Source organism: Pelobates fuscus, chromosome 1 (assembly GCF_036172605.1).
Source record: "Pelobates fuscus isolate aPelFus1 chromosome 1, aPelFus1.pri, whole genome shotgun sequence".
Taxonomy (NCBI): Eukaryota; Metazoa; Chordata; class Amphibia; order Anura; family Pelobatidae; genus Pelobates; species Pelobates fuscus.
This window is the reverse complement of record NC_086317.1, coordinates 37,961,698-37,986,694: the sequence shown is the minus strand read 5'-3', so window position 1 is coordinate 37,986,694 and position 24,997 is coordinate 37,961,698. Positions and strand designations below refer to the sequence as shown.

Here is a 24,997-nt window from a genome sequence, read left to right as displayed (position 1 = left end):
TTTTACAAATACAGCAATATGTACACAGCATGAGTCCTTGGCCTTACTTTTTTTTTTTTTATAGATAAAGTATAAATGCACAGACGTATTGTATGTCTTTTCTATCAAGAACAGAAATCCTATGCATTTTACCTAACAAGCTAAATCATAGAAGACTTTCTGGCTTGGCTACAGTCATTTTCAAATCTTTTTTCCCCATAACTACTCTTTGTAGGAATTCTATTGTGTGTGTGTTAACATAGAAGAGAGTGTACTGTTAGCTTAAATAAACATCTTCTAAATGAGACAAACCGTAGTATGTGTTTTTTTTTTTTTTTTAAATCCTTTTCAGCTGGTAAAGTCATGAGCAGGTTAAAAGAAATTAACAGAAAGATTGCAAATAATAAATAAAATCTTCTATTAACAGAACAATCGCAAATGTATTTACTGTATAACAAACTAACTCATGGAATACAAAATTGCAAGATTTAGGCATAAACACTGCACAACTACAGGCGACAAGGTCAGTTTTTCCAAATGAGCTATTTTTTCCCTACATTTTGTTTCAATTCACAAACATTGTGTTTAGTGAAAAATAACATTTTTTTAAAAAGCCAACATTGTTAGGGTACATAATGCAATGTGACCATACTACTAAAAGAGGGGCATTTAACATTTAATTTGTGATTTTAGACTGACAAAATTAAAAGCTACAATTTAAAAGGGACACCATAGTCACTGCAACCACTACAGCTTAATGTAGTGAGTTTGGTGTCTACTGCCTGACCCTGCAGGTTTTTAAATATGAATCTGTTACATTGCTGCCTGGTAACACCTCTAGCGACAGTTACTCAGACGGCCACTATAAGTGCTTCCTGGACAATGTGCAGCACGCTATGCATGAAGACACTAAACTTTACTCATAATGATACATTGATTCAATGCATCTCTATGAGAGGATGCTGATCAGCACAGTGCTCTCCTGTGCATGCACAATAGCCTTCCAAAGCTTTCCTGTGGGAAAACATTGGATTGGCTGAGATCACCAAGATTGATAATCTCTGCCATGGAGGAGATGCCAGCTGCAGCGAGACCGGTTGTTGGTGGGGAGGGGAGGGAAGCGCACATAAAATCCTTTATTTATATTTAGGGAGAACGGCGGGGGGCAGGTCATATAATCAGTCACTTCAGGACGATAGTGTCAGAAATACATATTTGTATCCCTGACACTAGTGTTCCTTTTACGTTTTTATATATATTGGTTATGAAGCCAAGAGTGTCCCCGTCAAACCTGCCAGGCGCTTCTATTAGCTCTCCCGAGGTAAGCACCCCATAGCCAATGAGCTAAGCCCTGAACCATCATGCTTAGTGAAGAGAGCTCCTGACTCTCGCAGACCTGCACCCAGAGGACCCCAGCTACTAAGTAACTACTTAGGTGGAAGAGGGGATCATAGCACCATAACCACTAAAGTGTCACTTCAAATAGGGCTTAATGCTCACCGTTATTTATTAAGTAAACTGCAATTCTTCGTTTAAATACATAAATGACTTCAATATGCATGTGTCAGATTTCTAAAACATCTTCACACAGTACAAAATAGTATAAGCACAACGGTCTTCTCAAAATGAAGAGAATGAATGCTGAGACAATGACTGAACTCTATAAGAATAAAATAATTCCCCCTAAACTGAACTTTATCTCATCTGTGCTAATTTATAATAAACTGCTTCTGTAACAAACTAGAAGCAAACCAAGAGGTTGAATTTTCTTAGCAATTCACTAAAGAAGAAATTGATGGAAATTCAAAATGTAGGCCAAAACACCTTAGTTAGAAGTGAATTCTGTTTTCAGTTTGGCTATTTTAACCCAAATGTAAAATTCATGAATAAACCAGTTATTAAGCCCAAACTCCCACTAACTCTTTACAATATATACACTACAATGAGCAATATGTGTTTCGGGTTAACCCCTTAGTGACCTTGGACATATCAGGTACGCCCGACAAACCACCTCGGATGTACCCGATATATCTGTGGGGAATTAGAGCACTGGAAGCGATCATGATCTTTCAGTCGCTCTAAAGGTATTGCAGCGATGCCTAGGCATCCTGCAATACCCCCTGCTCACTGCCAGGCGATCGCTTCCCTTTTGAGTTGATCCACGTGGCGCCCGGCAGTGAGGCAGAGCACCGGAAGTCATCAGGCAGGCTTCCGATGCTCTGCCTGTGCTGAGTGCCTCGAGGGGTCGAGGCACTCCGTGAAGAATGTAATAGTTTAAAAAAAAAAAAAAATATTAACCCAACCCCTTCCCATGTACTTACCTGATAGCCAGCCCAGACAGTCCCCCCCCTCAGCAAAATAAGACCCCATGGGCCATGTGATCGCTCTAAAAGAGCAGTCACATGGCCACAATGGGCGTACAGGCATCTGCCTGCAGAATTCCCTTTTGGTTTTTACCCCTGATTAATACTGGTGTAGCTAATATTAAAGCAGCTCATATTTTGGAAAGACTCCAGATCGTGACTGCTCTACTTGCATTCCAATAACCTCAGGAAGCAGTGGCGGGTCATTTTAAAAACTTACCTGAACCGGTCACCTGGCAGCCGCTACCATTTTCTTCTGCAAGGTCCTCTTCAGCTCCTAGTGCCTCATCTGCCTGGAGCCACACTCCTTGCACATGGGCAAGAGTACAACACTGTCATTGTAGGATCCTGCAAGACCACAGGATTCTCCATAGACAGCCCCCCAAACCCCTATATTGACAGAGGTAGCGCTGCCTCTTTAAAACTTTGTCAAGTGGAAAAATACATAAGACAAAGTAGGGACTACTTTGTCATATTTTGGCTGGATTGGAATTACACTGTATTTATGAGCATTTCATTAAGATTTTATCTTTAGAAAATGCTCTTTTTTGGGGGGTTGGGAGTAGAGCCACTTAAAATTCATCCAATAATATGCCCAGTTTGTGGACAGATGGCCTCACCTAAACATATCTAGTATTTGGCAATCAGTGCTGCCCTTGCTTCAGTAACCTCATGATCACTGACAAGCTTAGATTTATAATCAAAAGGGTGTAACTTACATAATATTATGTGACTTATTTTATCAGAAGCGGTGTGTACAGTCTCATGCTTCAGTTTCTAATGCCACCGTAACAAGTTAGGTGTGACCCTTTATGTCATAATAGTTCTGATAAATTACTGGTCATGAAGACTAGTAAACTGGTATCACAATTATTTTGTATTATTGTAGGGAACAAGAAACAAAACCAAACTTCAGGGCCTATTCATATGAATGGTATTAAAACATGCAATTGAACAATCATACTTAAAAGGGATATTACAGGCATTACAAGAACTTAAACTTAATGACGCAGTTTTGTGTACAGATCATGCCCCTGCAGTTTCACTGCTCAATCCTCTAACATTTAGGGGTTAAATCACGTATGTTTCTCGCCATGCAACCCTATTTCCATCTCACCTGGCTGTGACTTACAACATGTAATAAAAAGATAGTTTCAGTTTAAATCAGATCTTAACTTGCTTTAGAAGTTTCTCATGCCTTGCTCTGTAAATTACATTTTAATCACACGCAGGAGGCTCCTCCAGAGCCTAGAAAGCTACCAGCAGAGTAGGTGATGAGAAATTCTAAATTAACAGTCTGTGCAATTAAGTAAATTTAAACATCTCTTTACAAGAAGTGTTTAGATAGACTTTGCAAGTCACATGCAGGGAAGTACGACTAGGGCTGGATTAAGTAACTTAACACCTAACTGTGCATTGAGATTTCAGGGTCATGATCTATACACCAAAACTGCTTCATTAAGTTAAGGTTGTTTAGGTATCTACCTATAGTAGCTCTTTAAAGCAGACAATGACCTAATGATATCCTAGGTTTTAACAAAGTGCACACACCGGGTAATTCACTACACTTTTTTTTGCGCTAATTAAACATGAATGGAAAAACAGACAAAAAAACATTGCTGAAAAATGCAAATCAGCCAGTCATAATTTTGCGAATTTCACCTCCGTTTACATAAAAATGTGTGAAAATTTGAATTTCAATGAATATAACAGGATAGTAACCTGAATTGGTTACCATTTGGTCCTTTACTATTTGAGATCCACCCTTAAATACATATTGCTGTTTAAACAGAGCTTTACAAGCATGGCTAAAGTAGTCTCTCATTTTGCACACCATAACATAATTGCAATGTTTGTTAAGGGAATGATCCATTGACATTGCAGTTTTATTATTTGGTAAAAGACAAAAGTGCTTATGTTCTATATTTATGCTAGCATCAGTTTGCATAAAAAGTTTCAGATTACTATTGGTGTCCGTTTGCATAACTTGTTTACAAAGATCATACTGTCTACATATTTCTGGGGAATAGAAATCATAATGGCATTACTTATGAAATTAACCATGGTCAGTGCTGGCATTAAGCAATATGAAGTGAATAGACAATGTACACAGATTCCAAATGCATCTCCACAATAAAGGTATAAAGAAAGAAAATAAATGCCCTGCAGAACATTACTCTGTATAACATAAGTGGGGAAAAGGTAAGGACAGACGTTCTGTAGGATATTTAACAGTAACTAAGTATATAAAGCACTTAAACAGCCAACCAACTAGCACACTCCAGTTAAAACAAAACAAAAAAACCCACAAACTTTGTTTACTTTGGTATTTTGCAGAGCTTCTCATATGGGTAACAATGCTTCTTCACCAGTAATGGGTGATGGATACTTGCAGTTTTATTTTCATCCCTGCGTCTTGCTTGTTAAAGATATGACCAGTGGTGATAAGTGGTGAGTGCAGTATAAGGTGGCTGACTTGAGTTGCACTTACCGATCCAGGCATTTACGAGAATCCTTCACTTTGCCTTATTCCCCTTCCATTCATAAAGAGACGTTCTGAGACCTCATGTACAGAATTTATTGGTTGGCTATTTGGCCTGAGCAGTTCAGATATTAATTGGGTACCACCTGACAGATGTACATAAGTACTCTTTGTCCACACATCTGAGGTTGTTGCATTTATCTTCTATCATGTGTGAAGCTTCCATAGATGGTTGGCAAATAAAGGTGCTACAACAACATATTCATTCTAAGACTAACTTAAAAGGCCTTCAAATTCTTTAGAATTTTTTTAGATTTTTCCATCAAAACCAGAGACCCTAATAAGCAGGGTTTTTCCAGACGGCTGGTACATCCAGTATAGGACTAAGTACAGCAATATGTAACGGCTTAGCTGGTAAGCTCTGTAAGCTGATAACCATGTTACTTTATCTCACACAGAAAACAGTCTAGTTAGGGGAAAAACCCAATTGGAAATAAATAAATAATGATTATGAACACGGTCTTGCAATTATTAAGACATCCAAACCTACAGATCTTAAAATGAATCCTACAGAAATGTGTGTATGTAAATCGTATCGAGAAAATCTATTACAGAAAGCACCACTATTTAACCTATGAGTCAAAGACCACAATCTGTTCTAAACCATTCTGTAAATGTTCTGTTTCATAATCTGGAAGATTTTAACTACAAAGCCTGTTACAAAACAAAACAATTAACCAAAAGTAGTGTTAAAAAATAAAAAATAAACAAGGCGATAGCAATAGGTTGGCTGAGTGTTTCTAATCCCTTTAAATGATGAATGTAGTGAGAAAATGTTTTGTTTTTTTTTAGCTTGTAAAACCCATTTCTGTCCACCATTACAAGCGTGAATGTGTATTAATAAATTATACTGTAGAAAAGATTAGCTGTATTAGTACAGTTGACAAGATGCCAAAATAACCAGATTACAAGATGCAAAGAACTCCTCAGGACTATCAAAATTTTCTCTTTAAAGTACAACAAAACAAAACAAAAAAAAGGTATAATCACTATTTCTATATTGTAACTTTGTCTGCTGATAAAAACTAATTGAAGAAAATAGTAAATGCGTATGGTCGATAAAAATTGGCACTAAGCTCAATGCAGTGGTTATGGTATAGTAGTGCCACCTTTGTTTTCTGCTAAACGTTTGAAGCAGCTTGATAACCTGGGTTTACCCCAGTACCCATAGCATACTTCCTCTGGAGTAGTGTTAATTTTCGTTTTAGTCACCTGAATTGTTCCAGCTGACTAAATATTTAAATTTACTTTATCTACAGAAGAATTAGACAACAGATCTTATGAAAGATACATTCTAAACGAGACAATTGCCTAACAAGGAATGCAGGTCCCTTTAGCAGATAACGGTTGTATTTTCTACATTCAGGTAATATGTGCAATGGCATTTTACAGCCAATAGCTTATTGTAAGAAAGTTGCATTTTTGCTTTAAATTATCAGTGTAAATTTTGATTTCGTTTCAGTCTTTAGACTAAAATGTAATCAACTTTCGCTATAGTTTTCATCACACTCACTTTATTTTATAGTATTGTTTTTAACCCTGAAAACAAGGTTGACAAAAATGAGGAAATTGTTTTTCAATTATGCATTTAACGCTGCAGAGCAGCGAGTGTGATATAGCACTTGCACATGCTAATCTGTACAGTCTTGGATAGTAATGATGGACTGAGTGCTGGACTAACCCACTATGTGTTCAGAAACAGAGACAAGGTTATGGGCACGCTGATTTTCGTCATGTTTTGGCAGAAATTCAAGGGTCGCACCAATACACCATAGCCACTATGATGAGCTGAAGTGGTTATAACAGTTGCTCGAGACCCAAAAAAATTATGTAGCACCATTTTTGAGACAGATTCCAAGCACACTACCCCAAGAAATCTTATAAACATTTTACATAATCGTTTAATCTATATTTAATTTCCTAAAAGTCCTAGCTATTTTATTCTATGCTTAATAAAGTTGTTCAGTGGGAGATTCATTACATGGCTGCAAATAGAATCAAATCAGTAACATCTAACCAGAAAAGCAAAACTCATTCCATACAAAAAATGTATATCTAATAAGATTGCTAGCAAGTGTAACTCAAACTAGTTTTTCTCCTGCATAAAGGGACACTATGCACCATAACCACTACAACTTATTGCAGTCATAGATTTAAAAAAAACTTGTCTAATCCCTGGAATTGGTGTTCATAATTTGACTACATCTTAAAACACCCAAACTCCCAACTCCTTTTGTCATTTTAGTGAAATATTTTAAACTCATCATGCCTGCATAAGTATTCTGGTCTTAAAATAACTGTGCATTGTATGTTGCCCAGGTCAGAGCTTGCTTGGGCTGTCAGCTACTAGCCTGTTAGACAACCATCAGGTAAAATGAGACTACAAGCAGGCCCAGTGCTCTTACCCAGCATCTGGAAGTTCAACAAGCTTACGCCATACAAGTACCCAAAAGGTGGCACCTGCAATTTATTCAAAGATAACAAAAAGGCATGAATTAAACGATTATATTATAACTATTTAATCTACGAGAAGTACATTAAGCTATAATGGTTATAGAGTTCAGAGTGTCCTTTTAAAGATGCTGGATTGATACACATTTTCTCTTTCTTTCTTTTAAATATAAAACCAATATCATGCTCCATGATTGGTATGACAGTATTCTAGAACTGCAGATGGAATATTCTCTGCAATTAAATGTTATCTTTCCATAAGGTTTTAAGTAAAACAGAATTGCATGTTAGCTGGTTTTAATGATAGAAGTATCTTGGAACAGTTTGTTCTCCCCCCAAATAATAATTACATGAGTTTATCCAACCAGTTTTCCATTTTGAATGTTTTTGCACACTTTCAAGTCATTCCACAGGGAAATGAATGAGGGGTATTACCATTTCTAAAGACCAATTTGTCCTCCAATCTTGATCTTCCTTCTGCTTGTATTGAATTATGGAAGCCAATCTCTAAAACGGTGATTTCCTCTTGACTGAAATTATCCATTAATATGTGAACAAGGATAAGCAATGCTAGTGACTAAGATGGTAAAAGCAAATTTTGGGTTAAAACTAAACTATAAACAAACTAGTTGGTATCTGTGATGTGCGTTATGGCTGCAGAGACATTAGTCTCTCTTTAAAACGAGGTTAAAATCCACATAAAAAGTACTCTTAGAATACCTCGTTCGGAATAATTAATCCATTGGGGATTATGTTACCAGCAAAATTATACACTGATTGTGTGTAAGGTAATAGGAGCAACCTTTACATACATTTAAACACTGCAACTGCTGGCATTCAGTCATCATAAAAGTGACATTTCTATTAGGACTGTGCAAACTCACAATTACATACATTTAGGCAAAAATTTAACGATTGGGAGGAGGAGACACTACAAGTAATTAGAAATGCCCAGATAATTTTAGAGGTCTATAAATATATGCCAGATCCAAAGCAGCATCACATTTTAGGAAAATTTCTGACGCCCCTCCCCATGCCACTTTATTTTTATTTTTTCTAAAATCACATTCACATGTGGCTATGTTTTAGGCATGTGCATCATTCTGTTCGTTTGACAGCTAATAGTTTTTCTGGCATAGAAGCACTTTCGTTTTAGTTTTAAATTGATCAATATATTTGTAAACTAAACCGTGGGTATATGCAAATTGAGTCGTTCAATGAATCGACTAATGCACGAGCTTAGTTATTTTTATTTTATTTTTAATTAGTACTTTTGTAATCACCTATGTCCTGACCCTTCTATCCATACTAAAGTGTCAGTGCATTCATATGACCATTACCCAAAGATATCCAAATCCATTGTAATTATCTTCTGAGATCAGACAGGCAGTACCAGCAATTAAACATGTGACCGTAAGGTCTTAACGGGTACCACAGCTTTAATCACCAATCATTTTCTTGAAGCACCAAGCATTGACCTGCAAGTAGCCTCTTTCCAGATCATTTAAAGTCAAACATTATAAACCCTGTCCAATTTTTACATGGTGAGAAAAGTGTACATGTGTAAAAAGGTAGAATTGAGGAGAGGCTAAATTGATAACAGTAATAAAAATAACTATTTTCTCTAGATCATTTTAGCAACATTTACAGTAAACTATGGGGATAACCTATACAAATTTATTTTACTAATAAAAATGTATAGAATGTTCATGTGTGTGCAACCATATAACTATCAAAAAAAAACAACACCAAAAAACAAACAAACCCAGAACACTAAGAACGTATTAACAGTAATACCCAATAAAAATATGTGAGTGCTTACCTCCTTTTGCATTGTGTTTAATGCATGATGGAAACTAATAATTCATGTAAAACACTTGAACTGGGAAAAAACAGCTGTAATTATAAAGGTGTGTTTAAAATGTTTAATTGAAATGAGAGGGGAAAGAAGTCTATAGGGCAGGTTTGAGGCTTTGAAGGGAATGTATTTAGTAGCAATGTAGCTTTTTAAAAATGCCTGGAGATTTGGTCAGTGGTTTTTTAAAGGTGAAGGTTATTAAAAATATGGTATATGACCAAGCAGTCCATTCTGGTGACGCCTCAAAAACAGACTCCGTACGTCAAGGTAAAAATATGGCAATATAACAGTGCTTTACATTACCGTTTCACATACTACATTAATAACTAGACACTGGACATATTTATAAAACAAACTTTATTTAAAATAAGGCAGTACATTGTGAATAAAGGACATCCTACCATGTAAACTTTAAAGAACAAAGTGTACACTATGCAAATTAAGGTTTTGAGTTTTAATTTTCTTCTAAACAAAAAAGAAAGATTCAAAACCTTTAAAGCACCACTGTTATCGATGTAAAGTCCAAACAGACGCAGCAGACCACATCTCAAGCAATAGCATTTGCTCCAGAATTGGATTTCTAAATGATCGATTTCTAGAATCAGAGTTGAACTTGCACATGTATAAGTGTGGTGTCACTTTATCTTTATTTGCATATTTATGTTTCAGTCTACAAAATGCTGTCTTCTAAAGTCAAAGAAAAATATCAATATGTGCCAGAAAGTTGTGCTTCATAGTTAATTGTCTACTACATTATCTGGCTTTTTAAGGAGTGTTTAAGTGATTTGTAGGAAAATGTCATATGATTTGCTGTGTGATAACATTTTAGCCATCATTTATATGGGTTTCACACTTTAACCATAAGTTAAAGTTGCTTAATTACCTATTAAAATGTGTATCCCTTTCATCCTTTTTATATGCACAGAATGTAATTATTCGAATTTAAAGATATTGCCAAATATAGGTTTAGGTACAAAATACAGACCACTAACGGCAACCAGCATTTCATCTGAAATTAAACCATTGATGATTAAGGCACTGAAATTGACCTCTAGCTTGTGTTAAATATTTCATGTAATGCTTAATTTTCTTTTACATGAATATTAAAAATGTACCAACTGACAACACAACCCAGTTCACTCCATGCACATACTGATTTGGAAGAGGAAAATTCTCTCTCTAGGCCGACTGACACATGCTAGAGTGTCGTATATCAATTACTGACAAGGAACCAAGGTGCTCAGTTCCAGGATAGAGCTAGACACAGCTGTGTGGATTTCTATATTTAATTGTACTTTTCAGACAGAACATACATAGTTAAATACAGACGATAAATATAAAGTATAAAAAATAAAAATCCCTAGGAAGGGCGGGTTCCCAGTTAAGGGGAAAAAAAACTCTAAATCTCACAAAAGAAAAGTGGGAGCAAGGGTATTTGTGTACCTGCACCATAAATCCCAACACCTTATATTTGTCCTAACACAATATCTAAGCCAGCATTCACTTCAATTCTAAGCATAGGCTGAGCGTGCATGATTTCATATATATCAGGTCTGAATGTCTGATGCTTGATAAAAGAGACATAACGTATATGTTCACATCGCACAAGACGTCATTCTATATAAAGTGAATAACTTTAATTAGTAGCCTTCTCCCAAAGTCATACAGAATTATAAAAGACATTAAAACAGAACACCCTATCAAATGTTTTAAAATCCTTTCTATTCCATGTATAATTGACAACCAATACTTCACTAAAGCTTTGCCCTAAGATGTCTACATGAAGTCCACTCTTTGTTGACCAACTGCACTGGGTTATTTTTACATAATTGAACTGGTTTCCAGTGTGTGTTTTTTACATTTAAGATACACACTTTGTGCACCTTCCAAATAGGAATCAATGCTACGGCTTTTCAAATAAAGCTCTAATTTCAGATTAAACACTGAACATCACTATTAAAAAAGGAAAACTAAAAAAGTGTTAGGTATTCAGTGAATGTGTTTTGTGAATCTGAAAGTGTGCTCTTCAAAGCTTTCTGCTGTGCAACTTACCTTTTTTTCTGATGCTGTCCAATCATGTTTTGATTCCTATGTCACTTTGAAACTGTGAACATCTCTAAAGTTGCGTTGTAATTAATGTGACCCCCTCATCTTAACTTCTTCTGGTATAGTGTCCCGTGAGATACCCACAAAACTCATGTGATACAGAAAATGTGCTTCCTTAATAGAAAGCTTTTTACTAGGGTTCAGTACACTAGTCCTAAAAGTGCATCTTCAACAGATCAGCGGATGGCATCTGAATGGTGTCCCTCCATGTGCACTCCACTGGTATCGAATGCACGTATTTCAATAAGTAGCGGTCTCTTGCAAACATTTTACACTTCAGGTGAAGGTTGTCCACTAGTATGGATCCAGGCGTATGTAAGAGTTACATATATATATATATTTTTAATGAAGTAATTTTGTACAGCTTCATACCACCATATTTACCACTGTGATTGTATGTATCATCTAGTCATTTGTCTGGTAATATAAGCTAGTGCCAATGTGTGACTTACAGAGTTATTTACTAAACCGAGAATTCAAAGTGAATTCATATTTAACTGAACTGGATGCATACCGTTCAGATTATTTTCCAAGTTTGACCTGAAATTTAAAGCTCACGTTTAATTCACATTTTAGTAAATAACCTTAGACCTGTATCGAAAGTGTCTAATAAATAGAAAACCATTATCACCAGCCTCAGATGTCTTTTTCATACATCAGTTGTGGGTCCCCCTGAGCAAACAATATAGCAGGCAGTCCCAGACCATTGGGTAACTGCAATCACCGGTGTGTGACTACGCATACTTCCAGTGACACACTGACCAGGTCTCTAAATCTGCACAGACCAGAGTCTTCATGGTGCAACATGCGAAGATTCTTACTGAGCATTAGAGGAAAATGACATTTTTAATCACATCTGCTTTCGGTAAGGACCACAAGTTACACCACACAGAAGCTGGTCTGTGCAAGCAAATAAGCAGAGACCGATTCAACTCAGAACTGTCAGCAGCGCTGGACTCTTCAGTAATCCAGTTATAATTTTAAGCACTCCACAAGATGCCTCAGCTGGAATATTTACATACAGACATTTTATAGAGAGATCGGGCTGTAGACAATACAAAGAAATAAATAAAAATAAGGGGAGAGAAAAAGTGGGTCTTTGGAAGAATAGGCAAAGAGGTAAGGCTGTATGGGGGCTGTCTCAGTGTTTTTAGTGTAAGCAGCAGGCCCTCAGACTCACAGTAATGTGCAATGTGTATGACTATCACAGAGCTCCTATGCAATAAAACTCATAATTTGCAATGTGAATAAGTGTATCACAGCAATTAGCCTCACAGTAATGTTTAATGTATATGAGCATCAGCGCACCACTGCAATAAACCTCTAATGTGCAGTGTAAGTGTATCAGAGATCCATGAGCATACAATTCACAGTATGACTATTGTGTAAAAAGCAATTTAACAGTGATCTGCATGGCATTTGCATTTAAGCTACAAATAATATTTTTTTGCTTTATACTATACTGTCAAAATTATCGGTCCGTGCCTATCCTGAGTTTAGGTCCTAAATCAGCATCTATCAAATACCACAAACTGATAGTAATCTAGTAATCTTATGTAAATTCTAGTAGTTGTAAATGAAAGACAAAACACAAAACATAAGAAGTATTTCAAGGCTAGCTCGTGTCAGTTATAGGCTCAAAAGTTTATGTATGGGAGGAGAACAAAATGAGGAATGAAGTGGTAAGTGTGGAATAACATGTAAAAACATTATTTCCACTGTGAGTGGTCCACTTTCAGAACGTCGTCCCAGTATTGCTCTTTACATTTTACCTAATCCATTAGGTAATCCATTTCCTGTTGTGGGGAATACTACAACTTTTTAAACTTGGAGAAAATCTGTCACTGAAATCTAAATGTACCAACTAATACCCTTCTCTCCCTTAAAGGAACAATTTCATGTGTTTTTTCTATCAAACACTGCTTACCTAATGAGGATCACACGGTTTACCTTGTCCTAATAGGTTTTCAAGTCGGTGCCGTGGTCAGTGGTTTTCATAAATAGATGGAGATTCTCTAGCTGCAAGAATCAGTCTCACAGCACCAAATACCATGCAACACAGTTTGAGCAGTAGGACTAGAGAGGAGTGATCTTCAGAGTTAAATAGTGCTTTAGCCTAAAGATCACATGAAATGGCAGCACTCAGGGAAGAAAAAGGACAAGCTCAGCAGCCAGTGATTTTAGATTTGAATTCATTATGTGAAATTATTATTATTATTATTTTTTTTTTAAACCATTCACAAGGACTATAAAGATCACAGCTGTATAAATTAGTCAGTTTACAGTGAAGTACTAACTTGCTGTTAAAGATAACATGCACTGCTTATGTGGTGAGAAAGACGGTCATTCTATCCCTACTGAAGGGTTATTACCTTAATAGTACTTAAAACTCAAGATACACAAGATGGAAAATGTCTTACACTCGTCAATACAGCCTAATGAGATTTTAAAAGAAGCACAGGTCAGTACGGTTGGACACTAATCCTACCCATCAAAATTCCGTAACACCATTATATATCAAATAATTGATGGTTTAACTACAAAAGAGCTGCAAAGGGAAGCTTATCACCCCTAGCAAAACAGGGATACACACTTTGTATATCACAATAATAATTGAATTAAGAGGAAATAGCTAGAGGGGAAAAAAACCAACAAAAATAATGGATATAGAACTTTGTAGCTTCAAAATCAATAGAACAGATTAAATTTGGTGAAAATTCTCTGGCACAAAGTAAAATGTACTTTAAATTGTGACATCGATAGGGCAGTTAAAAAAAAAAAGTAATAGGTTAACAAAATGATCGATAAAACGTGCCTCAATACCCTGCAGAACACTATGCCGTTGACAATCACAAGGGATTTTTAACACATTTCAAACACGCCTTATGTTAAAAAAAATCACAGGTAAACCCGAAAATAATTTTAAAAGTTCAACAGAAAGTAACTTACCGAGATGTGGGTTCACAGGCCCTGGGGCATTATTTGGCCCTCCTTGTGCTGAAGACTCAAATCCATTGCCACTATCATCAGAATCAATGCTTTCTCTGCTGGGAGCGGTTTGAATGGCATTTCCATGAGCCTGCTCTTGAGTTGCATCACTAGACTGACCACCTGCTGTAGCTAAGAAACAAAGTGTCAAAACAAACCTGCTCATCATTGCAACAGTCAGAGCCGCTAGATTCTATCCGCTACAGCAATGTAAAAAATATTTTGTACATACTAATACTGTAATAAACAGGCGGGGGTAACATGTATTATACTAACCACCGTGGGCTCTCATCAATATATAGAAACTTACAAGTTGGGATGTTTATTGCAGATGTTGGCGGAGGAATAGAAACCGGAGTCATAGGTGGAAGTAGTCCTGGAGGTGGGAGAAAGCCTAAAACCAGAAAACAGATTTAAAAGGTTTTTTTCGTTGTAGATATAAAAGGAAGACATGTGACAGTTTAACATCTGCTGTGGCAATGTAAATATACTTCAACAGCCTAAAAACTCAGTGACTAAGAAGTCCTTAAAAACAGTCCTCTCCAAGATAGCTGGATGGATATCAAAATTCAGAAATCCAAATATAAGAGATAAAGAGTGCACACGCACGCACGCACCCCTTTTCCAGATAGTGTATTTGGGCCTGAAAGGAACACTATAATCACCAAAAACAACTTTAGCATAATGATGCAGTTTTGATGTATAGATCATGCCCCTCGAGTCTCACTGCTTAATGCTCTGCCATTTAGGAGTTAATTCAATTTATAGTTTTTAGAGCCCTAGTCACACATCCCTGCAAGTAATGTGCACAGCCTTCCTAAACACTTCCTGTAAAGAGATCTAATTTTCAAACGCTCTTTATTTCACAGTCTGTTTGTCACTTTAGGGAAAAGGATTTCTAATCCAAGGTCGGAACGCATGTTAAGAACGATTCCTCCTCCATCTAAAAATCATGTGTTACCTAATTATATTCAAATAACGATCCAATGTATTTTTATTTATTTTTTTAACCCTTTTAGGTTTATAGATATTAGCAATGTTTCTCTAAACTTTAAGGATCACTAAGAGTCATTTGAATATTCCCTAAACGCTACACACTTGATAGTTTGAGAACCTTAATGGTAAGTAACACTGCTGACATACTGAGTTGTTGCTAGCATGAATTAAAGCTCTGTAAGCTTACAGTATGACCATAGCTAGTCATGCGCGTTTCTGATAAATGCTACTCTATGAGTGCAAGTTTGTATGTGTGTATTTCCTTTTATATAACTGTATACAGCCATGTTACAGTGCTGCCACACACCCCAGCTGAAGACAGCAAGGTGAATTATTAGTGAATTTTTTTATGAGGTTTTGCCTTGATGTGGCAGGTGTACTTACACTTGAATGGCCATTTGAGTGATACTAAAAAACTTTGAGTTACTTAAATGTGCATAGGGATAGTGCGCATGTAACTTTTTTCTTTGCTATATGATATAATAGCTCTGCAAAAGTTTGACCACCATAGAGTTATGCACACTGAAGGACTGGCTTTAAAGAAAAAGTTGCTTAAATACCCATGTACTGAAACTGAAAATGTGAAGTGAAAAAAAAATAAAATAAATAGAAATAGGACTTGCCTTTATCGCATATAAGTCCTGCAATTATTAGAGAAAGAAGTCACGAGGAGCTGCATGGGGCCAAGTCACCCATTCGTAACTACAGCCATGCTGTTATAGTTTAAGAACACGAAAAACCAAATCAAATTATACCTAGGATCAGGGGCGGACTGAGAGAGTCCTGGGCCCTCGGGCAAAATTAGGACCTGGGCCCCCTCCAGATAGATATATATATATAGATATATATATATATATATACACACACATACTGTTGTAGATGTACCTTGTATTTGCATGTAAAGTGAATGTATGTTTCTGTGTATATTCACTGTAAGTGAATATATGTATGTCTTTGTGTGAGGTATTAGGATTCAAAATATATTTGATTGTATGTGCATGTAAAGTGAATGTATGTTTCTGTGTATATTTACTGTAAGTCGTGTTGGAATATTAGGATTCAAAATATATTTGATTGTATGTGCATGTAAAGTGAATATATGTTTCTGTGTATACTTACTGTAAGTCGTGTTGGGATATTAGGATTCAAAATATATTTGATTGTATGTGCATGTAAAGTGAATATATGTTTCTGTGTATACTTACTGTAAGTCGTGTTGGGATATTAGGATTCAAAATATATTTGATTGTGTGTGCATGTAAAGTGAATATATGTTTCTGTGTATACTTACTGTAAGTCGTGTTGGGATATTAGGATTCAAAATATATTTGATTGTATGTGCATGTGAAGTGAATTGAATGTTTCTGTGTATATTTACTGTAAGTGAATATATGTATGCCTTTGAATCCTCATATCCTAACACGAAATACAGAGTATCTATGAAGGGACACTATAGGCACCCAGACCACTTCCGCTCATTGAAGTGGTCTAGGTACAGTGTCCCAGGTCCCTTAACCCTGTAAAAGAGGGGGGCACTTTAGGAAGCTATAGTACTAGGGAAAAATAAAAAATGTTTCCTGGCATATAGTTTCCCTTTAAGTAGATAAAAACTGTGGGGTGTTGTAGTGGGTGTAGGGGACATGGGGCTGCCGTGGGGGCAGGGGAATATAGGCTGAAGTGGGTGCTGGGGCATAGAAACTGTAGTGGTTATAGGGGCTGTAGTGGGGGCAGAGGCTGTATTGGGTATAGAGGCTATAGTGGGGGCAGCGAATAATAGGGGCTATAGTGGGGGTAAGGCAAAATAGTGACTATAGAGGGGGCAGGGGGTAATAGAAGCTATAGTGGGGAAAAGGGGTAATAGAAGCTACAGTGGGTGCAGGGTAGTGATAGGGACTGTGGTAGTTGCAGGGGAGGCATAGGGACTGTGGTTGTTTCAGGGGGATAGGGGCTGTAGTAAGTGCAGACAGCAATAAAGGCAGTAGTGGGTGCAGGGAAAAAGGGCAGTAGTGGGCATGGGAATTTTCATGGATATAGGGTTGTAGTGGATGCAGGTGTTTAGGGGCTGTAGTTGGTATATCAGCTGTAGAGGCTGCAGGGGTTCTAGTGGTTTTATGGGATATAGGGGCTGTAGTGGGTGCATGGTATATAGAGACTGTAGTGGGTATTGGGACTATAGGAGGTGTAGTGGGGTATTGTACAGCGCTACGGAATCTGATGGCGCTATATAAATAATATAATAATGGATAAGGGCTGTAAGGAATATATAGGCATGCGGTTTGTGCATGCAGTAAAGGGGCTGTAGTGGGTATAGGGACTGCATGGGGTACAGGGTCTGTAGAGTAGGGAGTAGGGGGAAGAAGGGAGTAGGGGTGCAGCAGGGCAGTAGAGGGGCAGCATGGTGTAGGAGAGCAGCAGGGGGTTTGCTGGGGCTAGAGGGGCAGCAGGGGGTAGGGAGACAGCAGGGGGTCTGCTGGGGCTAGGGGGACAGCGGGGGGTCTGCTGGGGCTAGAGGGTCAGCAGGGGGTCTGCTGGGGTGGTAGAGGGGCTGTAAGGGATAGGGGCTGTGGTGGGTATAGGGGTTGTAGTAGGTAGAAAGGCTGCAGGGTGTAGAGGAGTACCAGGGAGTAGGGGGCCAGCAGAGAGTAAGTGGGTAGGGGGACAAGCAGGAGGTAGGGTGGGCAGCACCAGGTAAGGGGGCCAGCAGGGAGTAGGGAGCAAAGGGGCAGCAGGGGGCAGAGGGGCAGCAGGGAGTACGTGGGAAGAGGGGCAGCAGGGAGTACGTGGGAAGAGGGGCAGCAGGGAGTACGTGGGAAGAGGGGCAGCAGGGAGTACGTGGGAAGAGGGGCAGCAGGGAGTACGTGGGAAGAGGGGCAGCAGGGAGTACGTGGGAAGAGGGGCAGCAGGGAGTACGTGGGAAGAGGGGCAGCAGGGAGTACGTGGGAAGAGGGGCAGCAGGGAGTACGTGGGAAGAGGGGCAGCAGGGAGTGCGTGGGAAGAGGGGCAGCAGGGAGTACGTGGGAAGAGGGGCAGCAGGGAGTACGTGGGAAGAGGGGCAGCAGGGAGTACGTGGGAAGAGGGGCAGCAGGGAGTACGTGGGAAGAGGGGCAGCAGGGAGTACGTGGGAAGAGGGGCAGCAGGGAGTACGTGGGAAGAGGGGCAGCAGGGAGTACGTGGGAAGAGGGGCAGCAGGGAGTAAGTGGGAAGAGGGGCAGCAGGGAGTAAGTGGGAAGAGGGGCAGCAGGGAGTAAGTGGGAAGAGGGGCAGCAGGGAGTAAGTGGGAAGAGGGGCAGCAGGGAGTAAGTAGGAAGAGGGGCAGCAGGGAGTAAGTGGGAAGAGGGGCAGCAGGGAGTAAGTGGGAAGAGGGGCAGCAGGGAGTAAGTGGGAAGAGGGGCAGCAGGGAGTAAGTGGGAAGAGGGGCAGCAGGGCGTAAGTGGGAAGAGGGGCAGCAGGGAGTAAGTGGGAAGAGGGGCAGAAGGAGGTAGAGGGGACAGCAGGGGGTAGGGGGTGCCAGCAGGGGGTAGAGGGGCAGTATGGGGTGAGGAGCAGCAGCATGGGGACAGCAGAGGGTCTACTGGGGGTAGAGGGGCAGTTGGGAGGCAGCAGGGGTGGGGGGCAGAGAGGCAGTAGGGATGCAACAGGAGGTAGAGGGGTGGGGGCAGTAGGGGGTAGAGGGGCAGCGGGGGGTCTGCTGGGGCTAGAGGGTCAGCAGGGGGTCTGCTGGGGTGGTAGAGGGGCTGTAAGGGATAGGGGCTGTGGTGGGTATAGGGGTTGTAGTAGGTAGAAAGGCTGCAGGGGGTAGAGGAGTACCAGGGAGTATGGGGGGCAGCAGGGGGCCAGCAGAGAGTAAGTGGGTAGTGGGTAGGGGGACAAGCAGGAGGTAGGGTGGGCAGCACCAGGTAAGGGGGCCAGCAGGGAGTAGGGAGCAAAGGGGCAGCAGGGAGCAGAGGGGCAGCAGGGAGTAAGTGGGAAGAGGGGCAGCAGGGAGTAAGTGGGAAGAGGGGCAGCAGGGAGTAAGTGGGAAGAGGGGCAGCAGGGAGTAAGTGGGAAGAGGGGCAGCAGGGAGTAAGTGGGAAGAGGGACAGCAGGGAGTAAGTGGGAAGAGGGGCAGAAGGAGGTAGAGGGGACAGCAGGGGGCAGGGGGGTGCCAGCAGAAGGTAAGGGGCAGCAGGGAGTAGGGGGCAGCCAGCAGGGAGTAGGGGGCAAAGGGGCCAGCAGGAGGTAAGGGGGCCAGCAGGGAGTAGTAGGCAAAGGGGCAGCAGGGGGTAGAGGGGTGTGCCAGTATAAGGTAGAGAGGCAGCAGGGATGCCAGTATAAGGTAGAGGGGCAGCAGGGAGCAGGGGGGCCAGCAGGACCTAGAGGGACAGTGGTAGGTATAGGGGTTTTAGTGGGCTGCTGGGGGTAGAGGAGTAGCAGGGGGTAGAGGGGCAGTAGGAGGTAGAGGGCTGGGGGGCAGCAGAGGGTAGAGGGGCAGTATGGGGTGAGGAGCAGCAGCATGGGGACAGCAGAGGGTCTACTGGGGGTAGAGGGGCAGTTGGGAGGCAGCAGGGGTGGGGGGCAGAGAGGCAGTAGGGATTCAACAGGAGGTAGAGGGGTGGGGGGCAGTAGGGGGTAGAGGGGCAGTATGGGGTGAGGAGCAGCAGGGGGACAGCATAGGGTCTACTGGGGTTAGAGTGGCAGTAGGGAGGCAGAGGGGTGGGAGGCAGCAGGGGGTAGAGGGGCAGTATGGGGTGAGAAGCAGCAGAGGGTCTAGGGGGTAGTGGGGCAAAGGGGCAGCAGAGGGTAGAGGGGCTGTAGGGGGTAGAAGGAAGAGGAGCTGCTGGATGAAGAGGAGCCTTACCTTTGGCCAGAGGGGTTAATCTTTCTCCCAGCAGCACTGGAGCATGCTGTCTCTCACTGAAGTGCTGCCTCTAACACAGATCAGGCAGCTCTGCAAGGCTCCCTGACCTTTTGACACATGATGTCATTTCCTCTATCAGGAGCCGCACGGAGCTGCCTGATCAGCACTAGACAGCTCTCCTGCTCTGCTCACCAGTCAGGCACAGTGAGAGACAGCATAGTGGGTCTTTAGGAGGGCCCTTTAGCTGTCTCTTACTGTGCCTGCCCAAACATGGGGGATATGTATTTGGTAACAGGGGCCCGCGGAGTGCCGTGCGGGCCCCTGACTGACTGACTGCAGGCTGGGGAGATTGTTTAACTCCCCAGCCCAGCTATTACTTTACTGCATGGCAGGCAAGCGGGCGGGCCCCCTAGAGCCTCGGGCCCTCGGTCCATGACCAATTTGCCTGAGTGCTCAGTCCGCCCCTGCCTAGGATTCAAATTTAAACTAGTGAGTTACCCAAAATACACATGTGAAAATCAACTCATGGCAGTCCGAAGTATGCCAAGACATGCACATTTCCTGGAGTAATAATAGATGCAAGTCTATTACCTGGACATATACAATGCAAATGTTTCATAAAACACTCAAGCAAATGCCTAGTTTAAAGTTTCAAAAACTAATATAAAGTAGATAGGAGCTGATGTCCAGAAGTCCCAATGGTGCCCACTGTTACTCTCCTAAAAGTTGGGGTAATAACCCACAAATTACAATATAACAGAAAGGGGTGGACTATAAGTCCTAGTTAGGAGAGTAACACAAAATATAGAGAGGAATCCCTACCTTTAATAGTCCTAAGGGGAAACAGGAGTTGTAAAAAAGGAGCCATTTGTTTTTGCTTTTCATTTACTACACTTGGTAGCACTAATATGCACTAGCTTAGTAAAGTTGTATTTATTTTTTTAGTTAAGGAAGAGAGTGGTTCAGGTAGGCATTAGTAGCTAGTCCACGGTGCAGAGGTGATATAGGGACAGACCTTACATGAGTTTCTGGTTTGGCTCCTTCATCTACACCCCAGTATCCTTTACCTCTGGATATACCTGGGACAGTGCTCAGTTTAGGTTCAGACCTTCTTAGTAGCTTTGTTCATCTTGGCTAACACAGCAGTATTTCTATAGATATTACATATACTTTTCTGTCTCTCCCTTTCCTTTTTTACAACTCGCGTTTCCCCTTAGGACTATTAAAAGTAGGGCTTCCTCTATATATTTTGTGTTTCTCTCCTAACTACGACTTCTAGTTCACCCCTTTCTAGTTTAAAGGGACACTATAGTCACCTGAACAACTTTAGCTTAATGAAGCAGTTTGAGCCTCACTGCTCAATCCTCTGCCATTTAGGAGTTAAATCCCTTTGTTTATGAACCCTAGTCACACCTCCCTGCATGTGACTTGCACAGCGTTCCATAAACACTTCCTGTAAAGAGAGCCCTATTTAGGCTTACAGTGTACCGTGAACCAAATCTCAGCAGGACTTATAACTACAGTGATTTGTAAAATTGTAACCCTGCCCTGCATAGTTGACAGACCAAAACAAGAGTTCAGGGCTGACTGTTAAATTTGTCCAAGACCCTCTTGCATTCCTTATATACAACTTGGGCAGTCTCCTCTCTTCCTATGAGAAAGAACCAAGAAGCATGCCTGTGAAAGTCGAGACCTTTCAAATGCTCCTGTCTAATCAGATCACAAATTCTGGGCACCACTCACTTATGTTGTCATGGTGACCTTGATTAGTAGAGAAAGTAGGGTAAAATATTTTTTTACAAAACAAAGGTTACATTTCTATAAACAATGAATACTTTTTTTTTTTTAAAGCGTTTTTCTTGTTTGTTTTTTTAAACAATTTTTTATTCCTTTATGGACATTTGATGTAAGCAAGAATAGATAAAAGGTAAACTTCTGACTTTGTGCTATATATATGCTGCTCAAAAAAAATAAAGGGAACACATCAATAACACATCCTATATCTGAATGAATTAAATATTCTTCTGAAATACTTTGTTCTTTACATAGTTGAATGTGCTGACAACAAAATCACACAAAAATTAAAAAAGGGAAATCAAATTTTTCAACCCATGGAGGTCTGGATTTGGAGTCACACTCAAAATTAAAGTGGAAAAACACACTACAGGTTGATACAACTTTGATGTAATGTCCTTAAAACAAGTTAAAATGATGCTCAGTATAGTATGTGTGGCCTCCACATGCCTGTATGACCTCCCTACAACGCCTGTGCATGCTCCTGATGAGGTGGCGGATGGTCTCCTGAGGGATCTCCTACCAGACCTGGACTAAAGCATCTGCCAACTCCTGGACAGTCTGTGGTGCAACATGACGTTGGTGGAGCGAGACATGATGTCCCAGATGTGCTCAATTGGACTCAGGTCTGGGGAACGGGCGGGCCAGTCCATAGTATCAATGCCTTCGTCTTGCAGGAACTGCTGACACACTCCAGTCACGAGGTCTAGCATTGTCTTGCATCAGGAGGAACCCAGGGCCAACTGCACCAGTATATGGTCTCAAAAGGGGTATGAGGATCTCATCTCGGTACCTAATGGCAGTCATGCTACCTCTGGCGAGCACATGGAGGGCTGTGCGGCCCCCTAAAGATATGCCACCCCACACCATTACTGATCCACTGCCAAAACGGTCATGCTGGAGGATGTTGCATGCAGCAGAACGTTCTCCACAGCGTCTCCAGACTGTCACGTCTGTCACATGTGCTCAGTGGGAACCTGCTTTCATCTGTGAAGAGCACAGGGCACCAGTGGCGAATTTGCCAATCTTGGTGTTCTCTGACAAATGTCCTGCACGGTGTTGGGCTGTAAGCACAACCCCCACCTGTGGATGTCGGGCCCTCATGGAGTCTGTTTCTGACCGTTTGAGCAGACACATGCACATTTGTGGCCTGCTGGAGGTAATTTTGCAGGGCTCTAGCAGTGCTCCTCCTGTTCCTCCTTGCACAAAGGCGGAGTTAGCGGTCCTGCTGCTGGGTTGTTGTCCTCCTACGGCCTCCTCCAGGTCTCCTGATGTACTGGCCTGTCTCCTGGTAGCGCCTCCATGCTCTGGACACTACACTGACAGACACAGCAAACCTTCTTCCCACAGCTCGCATTGATGTGCCATCCTGGATGAGCTGCACTACCTGAGCCACTTGTGTGGGTTGTAGACTCCGTCTCATGCTACCACTAGAGTGAAAGCACCGCCAGCATTCAAAAGTGACCAAAACATCAGCCAGGAAGCATAGGAACTGAGAAGTGGTCTGTGGTCACCACCAGCAGGACCACTCCTTTATTGGGGAGTGTCTTGCTAATTGCCTATAATTTCCACCTGTTGTCTATCCCATTTGCACAACAGCATGTGAAATTGATTGTCGCTCAGTGTTGCTTCCTAAGTGGACAGTTTGATTTCACAGAAGTGTGATTGACTTGTTTTTACATTGTGTTGTTTAAGTGTTCTTTATTTTTTTTGAGCAGTGTAGAAATCTAGAATGTGACAGCGAAACGGTTTGGCCCATCTAGTCTGACCAATTTTCTAAATACTTACATTAGTCCCTGGCCTTATCTTATAGTTAGGATAGCCTTATGCCTATCCCACGCATGCTTAACCCCCTTAAGGACCAAACTTCTGGAATAAAGGGAATCATGACATGTCACGTGTCCTTAAGGGGTTAAACTCCCTCACGGTGTTAACCTCTACCACTTTTTGTTGCGGTAGTTTTTTTTTGGTTTTTTTTTTAAATATAGTCTCCTCCTTTACTTTGTTGATTCCCTTTATGTATTTAAATGTTTCTATCATATCCCCCCCGTCTCGTCTTTCCTCCAAGCTATACATGTTAAGTTCCTCTAACCTTTTCTTGTAAGTTTTATCCTGCAATCCATGAAACAGTTTAGTGGCCCTTCTCTGAACTCTCTCTAAAGTATCAATATCCTTCTGGAGATACGGTCTCCAGTACTGGGTACAATACTCCAAGTGAGGTCTAACCAGTGTTCTGTACAATGGTACAAGCATTTCCCTCTTTCTATTGCCAATACCTCTCTATACAACCAAGCATTCTGCTAGCATTTCCTGCTCAATTACATTGTCTACCTATATTTCAAGAAGGATATTGATACTTTAGAGAGAGTTCAGAGAAGGGCTACTAAGCTGGTTCATGCATTGCAGGACCAAAAAAAAAAAAAAAAAACCTTAAAAGGAAAGGTTAAAGGATCTTAGAGGACACTATAGTCACCAGAACAACTACAGCTTATTGAATTTGTTCTGGCGAGTAGAATCATTACCTTCTGGCGTTTTGCTGTAAACACGGTCTTTTCAGAGAAAATGCAGTGTTTACATGACAGCCTAGTGATAACTTCACTGGCCACTCCTCAGATCGCTGTTAGAGATCCTTCCAGGGTCATGGCTGCCAAAAATGCATCCAAACATTCAGTGTCTCCACCATCTGCATGCAGTGAACTTTCCTAATAGAGATTCCAATGAATCTCCTTTACTGAATCAATATTCAGATCATCTCTATAAGGAGATGCTGATTGGCTAGGGCTGTGTTTGAATTGTGCTGGCTCTGCCCCTGATCTGCCTTTGTCAGGCTCAGCCAATCCTATGGGGAAGCATTTGGATTGGATCAGGCTACCACTTCTGCTGATGTCAGCAGACAGTGGGCAGGTCTAAAGTAAACAGGGACAAAGCCAGCAGCTCCAGACTTGAATACAAGTAAGATTTCTATATTTAAGGAGGTATGAGGGGACCAAGGTGGCTAGATGGTGGTTTTAACGCTATAGGGTCAGGAATACATGTTTGTGTTCCTGACGCTATAGTGCTCCTTTAACATGTATAGTTTGGAG

The 24,997-nt window shown here is 40.9% G+C and overlaps 1 protein-coding gene and 1 long non-coding RNA gene across 3 annotated transcripts in view; both read right to left on the bottom strand.

Moving 5' to 3' along the window:
* The window catches only part of SCAF4 (SR-related CTD associated factor 4), an 84,018-nt gene that overhangs the window by 12,524 nt on the left and 46,497 nt on the right, over nucleotides 1–24,997 (bottom strand). For both annotated transcript variants that reach the window (XM_063448024.1, XM_063448035.1), the window contains exons 18-19: nucleotides 14,598–14,681; nucleotides 14,249–14,419 (exon numbers count right to left, since the gene is read on the bottom strand). In XM_063448024.1, coding sequence (XP_063304094.1) covers nucleotides 14,249–14,419; nucleotides 14,598–14,681 — 255 coding nt within the window. The remainder of the gene's footprint in view (nucleotides 1–14,248; nucleotides 14,420–14,597; nucleotides 14,682–24,997) is intronic.
* On the bottom strand, nucleotides 9,541–13,955 carry LOC134602750 (uncharacterized). Its single transcript, XR_010090440.1, has 2 exons — nucleotides 11,384–13,955; nucleotides 9,541–11,349 (listed from the first exon to the last, which is right to left on the bottom strand). It is a non-coding gene; the product is annotated as an uncharacterized LOC134602750 (long non-coding RNA).